The sequence below is a fragment of the Lagopus leucura genome, unplaced genomic scaffold (genome assembly GCF_019238085.1).
Source record: "Lagopus leucura isolate 7727_CA_CO unplaced genomic scaffold, USGS_WTPT01 Super-Scaffold_100002, whole genome shotgun sequence".
NCBI lineage: Eukaryota > Metazoa > Chordata > Aves > Galliformes > Phasianidae > Lagopus > Lagopus leucura.
In genome coordinates, this window is record NW_024962263.1 from 58,038,110 (window position 1) to 58,056,228 (window position 18,119).

General features: G+C 39.9%; 1 protein-coding gene across 1 annotated transcript in view; it reads right to left on the minus strand.

Annotated features, from left to right (window-relative positions):
- The window catches only part of ARFGEF1 (ADP ribosylation factor guanine nucleotide exchange factor 1), an 84,143-nt gene that overhangs the window by 52,875 nt on the left and 13,149 nt on the right, over window positions 1-18,119 (minus strand). The window contains exon 2 of the mRNA XM_042869809.1: window positions 4,050-4,080. Coding sequence (XP_042725743.1) covers window positions 4,050-4,080 — 31 coding nt within the window. The remainder of the gene's footprint in view (window positions 1-4,049; window positions 4,081-18,119) is intronic.

The window sequence follows — 18,119 nt, forward strand, 5'->3', positions numbered from 1 at the left end:
GTAGCAAAGGATTACAGAATTATTGCATTAATATTTAAATAAATGTAAATAAATAAATTTATAGAATAACTGATTTCAAATCAAGGCCCTCCACATTTGCGTCAAATAAAAGCTCTTGTTTCAAGGAAGTTTTTCTATCATCCTGGGCACGAAAATGTTTTTCAAGTTGCTGAAATACACGAATAAACTGTTAGGAGTTTATTGTATCTCCAAGAAACAGATGCACTCCCAAGCCCCACAGCAGAAGCCTTAAACTAACCAAGCTGATAAAATATTAGCATTTCAGATTTTTAAGGAGCAAGCTGAAATTCTCAAATCCTTGAGAAAATATCTGGTATCACATTCAAACATCAATCCTTGTTTGGGCACTTTAAAAGTGTAAATTTCTAAATTCCAAGTCTTAATAATGAATAGTTGGTGTTAAGACTCTACTTTTCTATTAAGTAATTCCTCTTTTCAAGATGTAAGGATTTATCCCCATATATTTTTTTTTCCTTGAAGAAAAATAGAGGCTTGCTCTTCAATCGGATACATAATTTTTACTTATTGCTCAATAATTGCTTTGCTGTAGACAGAGCAAAGCAATTTTTTAGACAACTGAAATCAGATAAGTTGCTGAAGAATGCTGTTCTTATACACTCTCAAATCTCTCTGAAATTTCTATAAGAGCTCGTCTGTGAGGAATGGAAAGATGGCATCTCTTGTTACAGTCTTAAAACAGACTGCTCTGCATCTATTGATACCATTAAAATTAGGTTAAAATGATTCTTTGTAAATAAAACCGTAGTTTTTCATAAATAAGGAACAAGCCATGATGAGACTCAGAAAATTAAGAGCCTACTACAGAAAGCTACTGCAGAAGCATGAAGCTTCCTTTAGGTTTAGGCTGGAAAGATACCTCAAGAATCCATCACCTTGTTGATGATGAAAAGGAGTGGACAGCAGGGAGAAGAGAGACCCAAAGGTCATCTTAATGCCAGCCAAGAAATTACTTTGTCTGGCTATTGTCTGTCTGTTTCCCCTCTCTGCAACTCCCCTCCCATCTGACCATGCAACCGGAAACTGTCTAACAAAACCATCCTCCACCAAGAGCTCTACCAAGTATGAGGAATATAAAAATCAGCTAATATTTACATAAATGATTCTATGACCCCCTAGGAGGAGACCCCACATCTCTCTGGGCCCTGTGCAAGCGATTCGGTACCACCAAGCACAGCAGTGCTGCCTGATAGGCAGGGGGTTGTGGCTCTGGGTCTGGCCCTGGTCACCACTGCGAAGACAACCACAGAACTTATTTTCTCCTCTAGGCTCACATCTTTGTTACTGTTCTGTGCTCTTAGGAGAACACTGAGAGGCCTGAAGAGAGGAAGTGAGAAGTAAAATTTAAAGGCACAACATGTCCCGCTCCAGCAAATACTACCTATTCCGTTTAGTTTGGGTGATTCTATGTGGAACTAGGAGTTGGATTTGATGATCCTTATGGGTCCCTTCCAATTTGAGATTTTCTATGACTCTATATCACTCATGGAAACAAGCTTATCTATACATCAAATGATCAATTTTTAAAATGATTTTGGCAGCTTCAGCTGTATAACGGTTACATAAATCACCCTGTCCTTTTCTATTCCCCTTTGTGTCACTGCCAAACACCAGTTCTGTTTAAACAGAAAACAAACTAAAACAAAGAAGCTGTTTTCTATGCAAAATTATGGGGAAGTATAATCTATTTTTCAGCACATTCCAGGTGAATGGTGAGAGCCTTTTCCTAGAGCAGGAATTGAAAAAAATTAACCAATTATCACTGTAAGACCTTTGCTAAGATACTCAAATCTCAATTACAGCTATCAAAATGTGAATATTTTATAAACTAAGAAGTTTCCCTATTTGGAGACCTATAAAAAGAACTCCTTCTCATGCATGTAAAAAAAAACCAACAGACTTTATGGTAAGATTGGCATAAATCCAATCACAGCTCAAGTCCAGCAATGCCTTCAAAGCAAAAGGCTACTGCCAGAATAAAGACAGCACTAAAGAAATCCAAATCTATTTATCAAGCACGCACAGACAAGACCTACATTTCATACCACAAAATCGCAACTTGAAATATTGACTGAACAGAATATAAGCACTTGAAAGTTACATTACTCTGAAAGTAATGCCTCCTATGATGTTACTACACTGGCCCATGACCTCAGAGGCAGATGCTGGTGATATGGCAGTAAAGGCTGAACCTTCCCGCCAATATTCCATACACGCTGTTGCTGTTTGACAGCTGGCAGCAGAAGGGGCAGTCTGATAAAATGATGCCTGACAAGTGCTGATGAAGCAAAGGTGTGTCACTGAATTCCTCCATGCAGAAAAAGTTGCACCCACTGACATGCATTGATGCTTGCTGAACGTTTAAGGAGACCAAACAGTGGATGTGAGCACAGTGAGGCAGTGGGTGGTGCATTTCAACAGTGGCAACAGTGGGTCATCTCCACTGGTGTGGACTGTTACAAGTGTCACATGTAGGCTCTTGTTCATCACTGGCAAAAATGTAGAGAAAATACAGTGGTGACTGTATTGAAAAATAGTGTTTTGTGACTGAGAATTTGCTCCATCAAACAGTGTTATTGTGCTCTTTGTGGTTTCTGTGGAAATAAATAGGAGGCATTACTTTGAGAGCAACCGAAGTTTATTACAGTTCAGCTCTACCATTACTTTTTTGATGGCATTTAACTGCAGGACAAGATATTACTTATCCTTACTCAGTGCCCAGAACAAACACCACTCACCGAATATTTCACATTATGCAATTTTATTTTTTCTTTCAATTCTTTATAACGTGGACTTTTATTTTATTTATTCTACTGTTAACAAAGCTTCTTATAGGAACACAACATTACTATCTGGCTGAGACTGGCGCTCAGTGCAACATTATCTGAACACCACACAAATCTTAGATCTGTTTTTACCATCTAAGAGCTGATAGTATTGATTTTACTTTACTAGAGGGAACTGAAGAATAGTGACTTAATCAGATGCCTCCATTAATTTTTGTATGCCTAATCTGAAATGTCATTAGAATAAATTGTTCAGTGTATTCGATATTAAATAAATCCTGATATCTGAAATAAAGTTCTTGCTTGCTTCCATTCCAGCTAGAACTGTTTGAATTTCCCAAACAAAATCCATAGCTCTCCACTTGAGTGCCCAAAGGATAAAGCAGAAATTGTTAGCAGCCAGTTCTGACAACTGTGGTTTAAATTATTTGCCTAAAAGAAAAATTCATTTCCAGAGCAGAGAAACAGGTTCCCATGTAGCATTCAAATTCTTATGCCATAAGAACAGTTCTTCAGTCTCATCCACAAATCTGGTTCTTTCAGCAAACAGTAAGAACTGTCATAGCAATGCCATGACTCATGGTTAATGATGTACACTCAAAGATAAGGAAGATCCTGTGGAACATGTAATTAAATACTAATAATGCATTCATAGTCTATCAATACTTAACACATTACTCACTGACAATAGAAGGGAATTGAATACCAACTCTGCCTTCTGCCTTCACTTCCTCTAGAGGAACTGCCCACAGAAATCTAGACCTATTCCCTAACAAAATCCTTTCCACACTATCTTTTCAAATTACACCACTCTACTCATTCTCACTTACCCATTTCAGCCTCTCTCTCCTTGCCTGCTCACAGTTCAAGTATTTTATGTGCATTCCAGGCCTTTGTCCTCCTCTGAACTCACATGAAATCCTTTTCAGCTCATGTCCCTCCCTACAAAGTAATTTTCTCATCTACTCCTACCCTTGCCAGCTGTTTTCAATCAGTCCTCTCTAAGCTGTCTCCTACCTCTACTCCCAGGTCCTGTGCCTTCTAACCTAAGAGACAATAATAGAAGCAGCACTAGCAGCACTTCTAGAGTGTTTCTGGATACCACCAATCTTATAAAATGAGAAAGCTTCTCAGAGTGAGCCCATAATCACAACTCAGAATAAGCATGGCACACATTATAAGAAGACAAAGCACAATTAGTCAATATAAACAACTACCACATACCTTTGCTTCTCTGTTTCAGTCTTTATTTCCTCTGTAAAATGAAACAAAGGCATAGTTATGGAAACGGAGTCATAGGCACGAAAAAAAATAATCAAATGTTAATTTAAAATGTTTGGAAAGTGAAACTATTTAGGCAAGCATTTGAACTGGAAACTTAGAACAGCAAATAAATGGTTCTAAGCAGTTTTGTTAAAAGTTTCTACTATTCCATTGCATTGGTTGCAAACTATATCAAAATCACGTTGCAAATCTGCATGACAAACTAAGCACTTAAGCTTGCATCCAGTCATGGCAACAAAACACTATAAGCGCAAAATGTTTCTGCAGAAGTGAGTTCCAGAAGGCTGTGTTTCTGTCTTTCACAGTTTGAATACATAGAAATAATGAGGAAAACTCAAAATACTAAAACTATTCATCTATTCATAAGCAGTGACTTTGCTGCTCATTAAATGTGGATTTTTACAGATAACAACAAAAAAGCCACTGAGGGATTTGGGCTTGTTTAGCTTGGAGAAAACACTCTGGAGAGAGCTCACTACAGCCTGCCAGTACTTGAAGGAAGCTTTCAAATAGGAAGAGGACTGACTTTTTACACTATCTGATAGTGACAGGACAAAGGGAAACAGCCTTAAACTAAAAGAGGGAAATTTAGGTTAGATGTTAGGTGGAAATTCTTTACTCAAAGGGTTGTGAGGCACTGGTACAGCCTGCCCAGAGAAGCTGTGGATGCCCCATCCCTGGGGATGCTTAAGGCCAGGCTGGATGGGGCCCTGGGCAGTGTGACCTGGTGGGTGGCTTCACCTGGAGCGCTGTCTGGGCTCACGAGTAAGAGAGCTGGATGTAATGGATAGAATCCAGTGAAAGGTAGCAAAGATAATAAAGGGACTGGAGAACATCATTCCAGAGAGCTGGGACTGCTCAACCTGGAGAAGATGAGGCTCAGGAAATATCTCATCAATGGCTGTAAAAGGGAAGGTACAGAGAGGACAGCACCAGGCTCTTTTCAATTGTTTCCAGTGCCAGAACAAGAGGTAATGGACACAAACTGCAACGCAGGAGGTTCTCTCTGAACATCATGCAGCACTTCTCTGCAGTGTGGGTGACTGGCCTGGGTTGTTCAGAGAAACTGTGGAGTCTCTCACTGGAGATCTTCAACAGCTGCCTGGACACAGGCCTGGGTCCCCTGCTCTGGAGTCCTGCTTGAGCAGGGGCTGGGCCAGATCAGCTTGGGAGACAGAGGGCCCTGTCAACCTCAGCTGTTCTGTGACCTTATCTCAGTTTGATAACATCCAGAAATAACACACCAGCATTAGGAAGATTAGAGTTCAATATAGTGCTATTTAAGCCTGAAGACACTGCTCCATTCGCTTTAGAATTTTATCTTAAAACAGAGTCCATTAGGCAAAAAGGACTAATGACTTCTCCTCAGCTGTTAGCTCTCCTCTCTCAGAAACAAGGAAAAAAAAACAACAAACCAGCGTCAAGCCTAATAACACAAATTCATTTTACACTGACATTACTAAAATCCAAGAAAATTGTATATATATACAATATATATACATATTATATTCAACAATTTTACTTAAGATCACTCAGGTGTAGGAGTCAAGCACCCTTTACTGACAATACAAATATTTATGTATTTCTAAGTTACTTTATACTTCGTTTGTGGAAAACAATAATAAAGGAGGCTGAAGATGGAAAACTATCAGAATTTTTCTTTGGAGTTCTAAAAATGGCAACAGTAAAACCCTTCTTAAAGAAGGAAAAAAGCTCTGTGATCTTCTCTAGAAATCTAGTTTGGGAAATCTCTTAGAAAGGAAATAAAGAGGAAAAAAAGTTGAGAAAAATGGAAAAACAGAAAATCTGATTTGTTTTAGAAACACAAACCAAAAATCTTCACAAAAAACAGTAAGTGTTCTCTTTCCACATACACCAAAGTGCAAAGCTTCACCTCATGAATAACTGTGGTTGCCTTCCTCAACACACACCACACTGCTGGAATGCTTAAAACCCTTAAAGCTTGCCTTAAGGGGCAGATTATAATGGAACTCTGCCATTACCGAGAATGGAAAGAATTATGATTGTTGAATATGAGAATTACTTAAGGAAGTACAAGGCAGCTCTTCAGCTACACTTCTGTGTCCTTAGCCCCTCCGATCTTCCATGCACAATAGTATCTCTATTAAAAGCAAGACCTAAGCTCAAATATTCTTCCTGCACTATTAAAAGCAGATGTGACAACAGGTGAGTGTTCAGCTGTTCTCAGCAGTTTTACAAGATAGAAAACATGGGTTCAACTGTATGCTTAAACACATTTCTTCACCTGGAAGCACTGCATAAACAGACACAGTCTCCCACAGAGAAACATAAAACAACATTCCTGAAAATGAATATTAGAATTAGTGGCTCCACTTTGCTCTCTTTTTATTCCTAACCTGAAAGAACATATCAAACTGTGCAATCCTGGTACTACTCAAGGTCATCTGAATTTACTCCATAAAATTTCTCAGCCAATTCGTAGAACCATAGAATGGCTTGAATTGGAAGGGAACTTTCAGCCCACCCAGTCCCAAGCACTACCATGGGCTGGCTGCTCCCACCAGCTCATGCTGCCCAGGACCACATCCCACCTGGCCTTGAGCACCTTCAGGGATGGGGCACCCACAGCTCTCTGGGCAGCAGTGCCAGTAACAGTTGCTGTGGTCTCTTCTTCACCTTCTACCACAAAAGCTTGTGGCAGAGTGTTTGGGTATTTTTGAACTGCTGCTAGATTTTCTTTTCTTCCTTGAGCAACTGTGTGAGCTGCCCTATGCCAGGGTAGCTCCTGCTCCCGGAGGGGGGTGGGCCTGGAGGAGCCAGGGGCTGCCATCCACAGGGGAGTTGGACTAGATGACCTTTAAAGGTCCCTTCCAACTCAAACAATTCTATGATTCTTTGTTTTCTAAACTGCAACAGTCCTTGAAAGATAATTAAAATAAATAATCCAGTGTGAACCGATTAGAGCCCTCCTTACACTGTTTAAAATCTAAGAGGTTGTCTTTGGAATAGGTCACCATAATTCATAAGAGAAAATGGAAATTTTTGCAACTGAAGTATATTGCAATTACAAGGAAAAATTTTTGGAAGCATTAATCTGATTAAGCAACACTACTATTTCAAGCAGCATTGTGCAACTCTGTTAATGTAACGTACAGGTGTCATAACCTTAAATAAAAAGACAAACATCTTCAAAGCAGCCAACACCAATTCTTTTAGGAGGCTAGAGCATTTTAAGTGGGAAATAAATAAGCACATGCTATGACACTATTGCTCTGAGTAAGACAGACATCAGACTGAGAGTTTACTTTCACCCTTGAGGAAAGAGAATATCTTATTTTCATGCACTGATAGCTCCCTCTCCTCTCCACACCAAAACACAATTCAATCACAATACAATTACATGGTCACGTAATAACCACATTCAGTAGGAAGCATACATAAACCTGAGAAGCATTATCAGCAGGGGAAAAAAAAAACACAGCAGATCATAATCAAGAAAAGTAACAGTTCTTACACTGCTAAATAATCCCTTGATGGCAGATGAACTGAAAGATTGATGCATTATTTTTCAATGGGAAGAAGTACTTCCTAAAACTCCCAATAATTACTTAGAAAAGCAAGATGAAGCCAGGCACAAGTTGTGGGCTGCTTCCTTGTTTTGTTCATCTCCTCTCCAAAGCACACACCCAAAACCACAAAGGCAAGAGTCAAGGGCTGGAAAAGCTTATTATCCAAGCATGACAGATCATTTTGAGAAGGAAGCATAAGGGAAGACTTAAGAAGCTAGAATAGAGGAAGAAAACCGTAGAAAAGGACTACAGCTTCCAAAGTTTTTCTGCATTATCAAAACATTACCAAGAAATAACTACTGTGGAAAATAACTCCTATTAGTCTATGACATCAAAACGATGATGCATTCAAAAATGTAATTTATTGGGGCGAAATGCAGCAGAAATAACAAGAAATGAATTCCCTCAAACTCTTTCATACATACTTCTAGAAGAAGACCTGCTTAATAGAGCCCTAAACAGAGTTAAAAGAAATGTGGCTCTTACTACTATTATTATTTACTGTAAAATAAGAAAATACTTCACAAGTTCTTTACACAGTTTGACGGCAAGAAAATAACATACATTTAAATACATTTCTCACACATTTTCCCATTCTCACACAGAATTGTATTCAAAAAGCAAGAGAACATCTTCCCACAATACTCTATTCCAAACAAGTAACTTTGCCTGCCAGAGAAGCACACATTAGGTCAATTCAACAAAGACTCGCACATTGGAATACTAATATTCAGAGTAAACAGAATTGAAGCTTATTTACCTAAAAGAAAGCTTACTGGAACAGAAAACATCCAGTGTTTTCACTGGAGGAAAACAAGCTAGCACATAAACGTTACACCTCAGATTTATTCACCTATATGTTAATGTGATGTGTCCACACAGACAAGGGTTTGTGAAGAGAGCTGTGTCCAGCAAACACACAGCACAGAAGTCCTCATGCCTCCAGTCAGAGCCTCTGCTCACCCACTGCTCCTGTTCCAAGGTGTTTTCCTGTACTGACAGTGTATGGAGAGTAGCAATAAGCAAATTTAGATCTTGATGCTTTCCTTTTCCACTTTGTTTTTAACTGTAGAGGTGTAACTGACTTTCACTAACTTTCAATACGTCCATCTGCAGTGTTAATCCCTTTCAGTATAAGTAAATAAACAGCAATCCAAAAATGACAACTTTTTAGAAGTATCACTAGGACTCTAAACTACCATACAAATAATTAAGCAGTTTGGTACAATACTTTTATTCTCAAAGATCGCATCAGGTTGACGTCCCTCAAATTGGTACTGGAGTACGCAAATTCACTACAGGAAAGTCGTACTGAACTGAGCAGTCCTTTAGCCTCCAGAAGAAACCATTCATTACTAAAAGTGAAGTTCTTTCTTACACGGAATTCTCAAGATACACGTAACAATGTGTCCTCCTGTAAGCCCTGTAAACAGCTTTCCCCATGACATCTTCTAGAACGCACACATCTCCTATCTCCTGCCTTGCCCCAAATCCTCATAAACTGTTATTATGGACCAACAACAAAAAAAAAAATCTTCTTTATGGGACTCCAGGAAGAGTCTGACAGCAGCATAGTACTGTTTTAATCCAGAAAGCCAACCTCACCCTAATTAGAAAGGAGTGGAAAGAACACAAAACAGGTACATGCATTTATAGCACCTGAGCATGAACTGAAGTTTGTTCTGTTGTGCCTTCTCTCTGTTCTAATAATGTACCACGTCCTTAGCTCAGCTCTTAGAATTGGCACCCAGTTTTAGTTTATTTATGCAACTGCTCTTCTTACTACTGTTAGTTGCTGGAGTCCCTTAGGCTTTCTTTTTATCCATCTCTTCTATCTGCAAGATCACAGTCACACAGCTGTGTGCAGGCTCTGTGTAGATACAAGCACTGCTATGCTTTACATTCAATTAAGGCCATAACAGCAAGTCATTCTTATACGGATACACAAAATAGACTTAAGAACATAGTTAAACACTTCTACTCTCTTTCCATTTCAGCATTTATTATGCTGTTACAACTTCACACCTACAGGCATTGAGGGAATAACTAAGCAAGTAGCAATTAATCACATAATTAAAGAAATGTTCCAAACAAACACCAATTATATTTCAAGTCTGACAGCTCTTGCTGAAATTCAGTGGAGATCCTTCTTGCCCTACTCTGCAAAACTCTGAAACCTCTAGCCAACTGGAATACTATGGCATATCTCAATAGCTTCAAAAAAACAGGGAATTACAGCCTTTGAAGTATGCGGAGAACTAAGTATGTGTACATACACATGCATACATATAAACAAGAAAACTCTTCACAGGTGAGGTACTTCAACTTCAGATGGCACTTATAATGTTCCTTTGTTATATTCACTCCAGCTTTAGTGGAATATGCAATTTATTATGCTTTATCTTCTGATCTGTAAGAGGTTTGAGGCAAACCTGTTGAAAAATAATGAAATATCATTATTTTCACATCTGCTACTCGAAACACAGCAACTGTGCCTAATGGTCCATATTGTGCTTTTCATCTATAAAGTAATCTCATTTTTCTTCACAGTCATTCACACAAACAAGAGCTACAACTCCCTTCCCTTGCTCACAACAGAATTTATTTGGGAATACCCAACCCTGGTGTGAATTCGGAAACCTAAATTCATAACCTGACTTGACTCAGCCAACTGCACCACCTACTCCTCTCTGGGTCTTTAAGTATGATGTTTTCCAAGAGAGAATCACTAGCAAACCTATTCGAAAGAATAAACTGCTGGCTGCTTTCTGCTCAGAATTAATTCAGAATAGTTCAATGCAAGGGTGTTTTATGACTAGAATTTCTGTAATAACTTTCTATTTCCAAAGCCAAGTCAAGAATACTGTCAAGTTGCTTCACTCATCTTCACAGGGAATGAAGGGGGGGAACACTCAGATGTAGGTCACACATTACCAAGAATAACTGAATTGCTTTCAGTAGCATTTATATTCTAACATGTGGCTGAAAAGCTCTTTTTCTGTAGCAGTAAATCCCTCTGCTTCCCTCTGGTATTTTAAAGTCTCCATCTTTTCTTAAATCTACAGATAAATCCCAGAAGTATCCAAACTTCTGTCTTCAAACCTCAAAGACATCTCTTATACTGAGATCAAAATCTAAGAGTGAAGGAACTGTTTACATCTTTAAACAGTTAAAAGAAGAGGATACTACGTACCTTTATTTTATCAAATAGTGCATACCTTTAAACCACCTTTCCCCTGACGTTTTTTGATACATTCTCCCATTACACTCAGACACTGGTTTTATTCAGAACTCACTGTACAAGTTGCTGAGAAGATGCATTAACACATACACAATTCTGTTTCTTACCAAATACAGTCACCTACACGGACTATAGGAAAGATCCTGATGATCTTTTGATCTCAATGCCTTCTTTACATCTGCCTTTAACAGCCAGATCAGTTATCCTCTGGGCTTTTTATGCCTCGATCTGGAAGTCTGGGACACTGCACAGAAAATGCCCCCAGCAATTCCAGTGGAGACAGTCAGAGAGCTCCTCCTCCATCTGGACTGTCACAAGTCCATGGGACTGGATGGGCTGCACCCTCGGGTGCTTAGAGAGCTGGCAGAGGTGATTGCTGAGCCCCTCTTGGCCATCTATCAGTGCTCCTTGTTAACTGGTGAGGTCCCAGAGGATTGGAGACTTGCTGATGTGACTCCCATCTTCAAGAAAGGCCATAAGGAGGATCCGGGGAACTACAGGCCTGTTAGCCTGACCTCAGTACCAGGGAAGATTATGGAGCAAATCATCTTGGATGAAATTGCACAGCATGTGTGTGGTGTTCAGGGGATCAGGCCCAGCCAGCACGGGTTCGTGAAAGGCAGGTCGTGTTTGACCAACCTCATCTCTTTCTTCAACTGGGAGACCAGTCTGATAGATGAGGGAAGGGCTGTTGATGTAATCTTCCTAGACTTCAGCAAAGCCTTTGACACGGTCCCTCACAGGCTTCTTCTGGGGAAACTGGCTGCCCGTGGTCTGAACAGATATACACTTCTTTGGGTAAGGAACTGGCTACAGGGCCGTGCCCAGCGGGTTGTGGTGAATGGAGTGAAGTCCAGCTGGCGACCCGTTTCAAGTGGTGTCCCCCAGGGGTCAGTACTGGGGCCCATCTTGTTTAGTATCTTTATTGATGACCCAGATGAGGGCATTGAGTGCACCCTCAGTAAGTTTGCAGATGAGACCAAGCTGGGAGGTGGTGTCAATCTGCCTGAGGGTAGGGCGGCCCTTCAAAGGGATTTAGACAGGCTGGATCACTGGGCTGAGGTGAATGGGGTGAGGTTCAACAAGGCCAAGTGCCGGGTCCTGCACTTTGGGCACAACAACCCCATGCAGCGTTACAGGCTTGGGGATGAGTGGCTGGATGAGTGTGAAGAAGAGAAGGACCTGAGGGTGTTGGTTGATGCTTGGCTGAACATGAGCCGACAGTGTGCTCAGGTGGCCAAGAGGGCCCACGGCATCCTGGCCTGCATTAGAAATGGTGTGGCCAGCAGGAGCAGGGAGGTGATCATCCCCCTCTACTCAGCACTGGTGAGGCTGCACCTCGAGTGCTGTGTTCAGTTTTGGGCTCCTCACTACAGGAAAGATGTTGAGGTCCTGGGGTGTGTCCAGAGAAGGGCAACAAAACTGGTGAGGGGTCTGGAGCACAAGTCTTAGGAGGAGCGGCTGAGGAAGCTGGGATTGTTCAGTGTGGAGAAGAGGAGGCTCAGGGGAGACCTCATTGCACTCTATATCCTCCTGAAGGGAGGTTGTGGTGAGGAGGAATTTGGCCTCTTCTCCCAGGCAACGAGCAGGACACGGGGTAATGGCCAGAAGTTGTACCAGAGGAGGTTTAGGTTGGACATAAGGAAGAACTTTTTCTGTCAGAGAGTGGTCAGGCACTGGAATGGCTGCCCAGGGAGGTGGTGGAGTCGCCGTCCCTGGCAGTGTTCAAGAGGCGTCTGGACGACGTGCTGCGTGATATGGTTCAGTGCTGGTGGTGGCAATGGTGATGAGGAGACGGTTGGACTGGATGATCTTATAGGTTGTTTCTAACCTTGTGATTCTATGATTCTATGAGAGGTACAGTTTCCCAAAATGCTTTGCCCAATCCAATAGAGAGCAACCACTAGAAAAGGTGGCTCCTCTTGTTCTATTCCACATGCTTCTTCATGCCTAGCTGCACACTCCATACACAATCATTGCCAAGGCACAAAGTTTAAGCAGCTTGATAATTCAAGACTTCACTGGGATGAATGAGCTATTTCATCTCACTGTAAAACAACACAGACACTATCTGCCAGGCCTCATGCACATCACACATTTCAGGAAGCAAAAGCTAGAACAGAACTGCCCACTGCAGTTCACTGGAATAAATACACTGCAAGATGATATGAAATTCACCCATTTTCTTTCATCAGCATCAGTACTTTTTGTAATGAACTAAGTTTAAGAAGGCCAACAATGTTTCTTCATTGGAAAAGACAAAAGGAGTCTGCAGCTGGATCTTCCTCTTCATGTTCCCAATGTGTGGATTGTTTTCTAAACCCTTTTTTTCCCCCCTTACAGCCCACGTTAAAATTCTTGGAAGTGTGTAATTCCCAATTCCAGAGGCTTCTATTCTAAGCACACTGCAACAGCTATTTTAATCTTTTTTTAAAAAAAAAAAAAAAGAAAAAAGAAGCTGGCAACACAGTGTTTTGAAAACTACAAAGTTCCCACAGGCATTTTGATCTTTTTTGTTCTGTTTTGTTTTGTTAAATTAAGCAGCATATGCATGCTATGCAGACCAGTAAATCAAACACTACTAAGGACAAAGAAACCCTTCTCAGAACGAAAAACTGAAGAATGTTGTTCAGTGAGTCGAAAGGCACAAACCTTCCTGCTGCTTTGTGTAACATGCAACCTTCTTCACAACATCACCTGTATTACGACAGAGCAATGTCTGTGCATGTCTGCACAGGGACCTTACCACTTGAAACATAACACAATTACACTGGATTTTAAAAACTGTAAGTTGAAAGCTTTTAATTGAAAGTTTTAATTTTTCTTGATTTTTAAAGCATGAATCAATTCTTTCATCTGGTTTTACCTTGTGGCTGAGGGTAACATACAGAAAAAGAACTGCTTTAGCCACAATTAACTGCTGTTGCTGGGGAAATATGGGATGTTAATTGTAACAGACTAGAATCACTGAAAGAACAGAAAATTAAATTTAAGGAGTAAACACATTCTGAAGGAGGCCATTTATTACTTTACTAAAGAACTGAGGAGAACAAAACTCCGTAGAGAAACAACTGAATTAAAACCGATCACCTAGAAAAGTCTCATGAAAGGATATACTACAGCTATTTAGATTGGAAATGTAATTTACAGAAAATATCATTTTACTGAATGCAGTAGCATACGGTATTCTGATCAGTATACAAGAATTCTCTGTGTCTCTCTCTTACCTGGTAACAGCATGCTGGACTGTGAAAACCAGTGCAAATCTTATGAGACAAATCAGCAGCTTTTCTGCCTTAATACCTAATTGATTTGACTTTTCAAATACTCATCCCAAGAAACATAAGTACCATCTGACTAACCCACAACAAGGAAAAAGAAAATAGTAATTATAAATCAATAATTACGTCTTTAAATAAATGAGATTTATGACAGACTTTATAGTCAGATTCTCTCTGTCATGCAACACAACATCATAAAGCACACAATGCACATTAAGTTCATGGGAATATCTGCTACTCCACAAGAAAGACTTAAGAATTTACTCACTGAATTACATTTCAAACTTAAGAAAAGAGGAAAGGAAAAAAATAAAGAGGAAGCCTTAAGGAATGATAAAATTTAATGGTTCACAGTACTACATAACCCGTTCACGTTTCTCCAGAGCAGTTCATACAAGTTAATAGGAACATTTTCCCAATATTTCCTACTGATTCAACCAATGGTACATAGCACTTTCTCAGCATATTTATCAAAGAGATATGACCCAAAATATCCAGACCTATTCTCTATTTTTTCAGCAATTCATCCAAGTGAGTATTTTCTTTCGGACAGCAAAATTCTAGCATGGGCCACCTGTATGAAAAGGCCTACAGAGCGTGTGTGGTTTATGTTTCCTCCAATCCACCAGGAAATCAGTGTCTCTGTTGTTATAGGCTGTAAAACATGTTTGCCTAGTTCTAGAGAAGGTGAATCAACAACTCTCAATATGCCACAGTAGCTCAATACGTTATCCTCTGAAGTTGAGAGAAGTCAAAAGGATGCCTGTCCCTGGAGACACTCAAGGTCAGGCTGGATAGGGCTCCAAGCACATGACCAAGCTGTAGGTGTCCCTGTTCACTGCAGGGGAGCAGGACTAGATGACCTTTAAAGGTCCTTTCCAATTCAAGTGATTCTATGAAAAGCCCTTGCTATTACTGCTGCATTTTTTAAGAAACAAATTTGGATCTAAGTCTTTGTGTTTTTAACTTTGTAGACTGAATAATAATATGGCTACTTTGGGTAAACAGCAGAAAGAAGAAAATTCAAGCTATGAACTCCAAAACTGAGTGTGTGTATATATACACACACATATACATATACACAGCTCCATATTTAATCTGTGATTTTTTGCTTCCTACATCAGCTTGAGGAGGAGATTTTAATTCAGGACACACTATGAACATTTACCTAATAGTTTGACTCAGGAGATAAACCAGGAGTGAAACTGTAACTGGAAAACTGATTTATCTCTAGCCTCGTCCACTGTTTATCAGGCATCCTGATAAGCTTTTTATGAAGAGTGTGCCTTATCTACTAAAAAATAGTGTAGAACCTTTTTTTGTTTTGAAAGTTAAAACAAACTCATAAATACAGGCAGGCAGATAAAAGAACTGGTTGTGTATATTTCTGGTGAAAGCTAAAAGAAATGTAGTACAGTATCTTATACAGAACGAAACAATGTGGTAACACAAACTGTTCCTCTTCATGTTAAGTTGGGCTTTTTTTCCCTCCTATTAATACAGTAGGTTAGCTTCCCTCATTTCTAAGATCAAAAACTCACAGAACTGTGTCAAACCCAATCCTCATACTCTGCTTGGAAAAACATGAGTTTCTGCCAAAATACAAAGATGAGAGAAGCAGAAACAAATTTCACAGCAGAAGGTAAATTACATTTGAAATTGGGAAAGCATTTTCAATCCAATCATTTCTCTCTGCTTGGAAAAGCATTTCTGAAATTAAATATATACAAATCAGAATCTCGTGAATCCATCCCTTGTCTGAAAGGACACAATAAGTTCCTTTCCAAAGGGCATCTTTAGTCTGACCTTTAAGGTCAAAGTAGGCAAAAGTGGGCAGCCCAATTAAAAGAAAAAAACAACAAAGACCTGATAGTAAGAAATTACCTTACCCCTTTGTAATACAGCTGCTGGAATCTTCCACCAAATACATCCCTCTAAGGGAGAGATTTGTGCACAATTTGTCGTGCTGCTACCAGTGTAATCCCTTTTGCACTAGGCTGCCCAGAGAAGTGGTGGCCTGCTGCTAGAGAGGCCTCCAGCTGGTCTGTGGCCCTGCTTCCACCAGCAGCCTTCTCAGTTCCCTTCAATCAGCATGCCTGACTCAACTCACTCATTTCAAGTATTCGGTACACAAGAAGCTCACCTCAGCGTTCCCTTGCAGTCGAAGAGTGAGATAAACAAAAGGCTAAACAGAAACGATTCTGAGTAACTCTCAAGATTTAATCAATATTAGTATTTTTGACCATATTGAAAACAGAAAAAGCATCACATACATTCAACAGAAGCACCTCATGAAGTACCTGATTCAAGGTAGGATTCAGTTTCATATTGCAGCATTGCCATCTGTGCGTTTTCACGCACACTGGTTGCTCAAACCTTTGTACAGGAAAGCTGCCACAGAAAGCTGCCACAGAAAGCTGGGAAGGCTGAGCAGCAGTATGGGGTGGGTTTGCTGAACCTTTCTGCAAAGCCAGCCAAGAGCCAAGTGGGACTGCCAGTGCCATACTGACCTAGTGCACATGAAGACTCCTAGCCTAAGCACCTTGCTTTTCAACTGAGTCTTGTTTCAAAAGTTTATGCTCCCGTAACAGGATCAATTACATAGAAACAGCAGAACAAATGACAGGTGATCTGACAGTAACAAATTCAGTTTCTCATTTTTATCTCAGCACAAGTATCAGCAGAAACTTAAAGAAAAAAAATTATGACCACTCCAGCTAAATAGCTGGCTTATTTACAAATAAAAGGTTTCAAGGCCTAACAAAACATTACTTAGAAAATTAAGCTGTAACACATTTTGCATCAGTTCAGCTCCCCTCGTGTTATACAAGCATTCTGTTCTTCCTACATCACATACAGCACAACTTTTTATACCAACATGCAAAGTTTAATTCCAAAATTTGTACCTTCAGTTCATAACGTCATTCCCAGAAAACCAGCCTTTTCATTACAATTGCATGTCCTCAGACAGGGACTTTCATGCAGTGGCATGAGTCCATTTAAAGGAAAGAGAATGTAGCTATGGCTAAGCATGCTTTTTAACATGTAAAATTAAACATCAAAAAAAGAATTCAAAGACAGTTTAGTAATATTCTGAACTTTTGGACTAGCCAGCTCAAAACCATTTCACTAGACTGCAGATGTGATGGAACTCAATGAAAATAAACTTCAAATGAGAGACACAAAAGTCAACCAATTAAACTTTCCAGCCAATGAATGTCTGAGGAAATGCATAAGCAAACCACAGGGTCCAAAACAGGAAACACAACCAGAGCAACCATATCTCAGCTTTTTAGAGGAAGTTCATGTAATTGAGGACTGGGAAAACTGGGCTGTATTAAAAGGAGTGGCCAGCAGGGAGAGGGAGGTGATTATCCCCCCACTTGGCTCTAACTTATATTTTGCTGCAATTATTGTGTCTAAGCGAACTACAAAAGCAAGGCAAAATCTCCAAAACTGTCCCCTCTTACCAGCACCAACCCGCCTGTTGCTTATGCCCTCAAGCACCAGGACTGTTCCTTCACGTTTGACAACTCTTACAAAAGTTTCATGTAATTACTGAAGGTACTTAAACTTTAAGGATCAGTGTAATTAAAAGCTGTAGGAAATAGTATTTTTGATTTCACTTTAATTAAGCTGTTCTTTACAGGTTTGCTGTACCTGCACAACAAGAAATTACAAGTAGTAGTTCTCCCTTCACGTACAACCTTATAGACCTCCTTCACATCTACTTCCTTTTCACAACCAAGAAGCAAGAGGAATACTCAACTTGATCTCTTTTAGAAGAATAACTTTGGCCACCCTTGCTGACCTCCTGTGAGTATTTTCTCACTGCACCGTCTCTTTGGGAGACAGCAAAGAGCAAAACCGTTAGGTGGAATATGTGGAATCTTTATAAGGCAATTTAACAATTTCATTTTCTTCTTTCTGTTTTCCA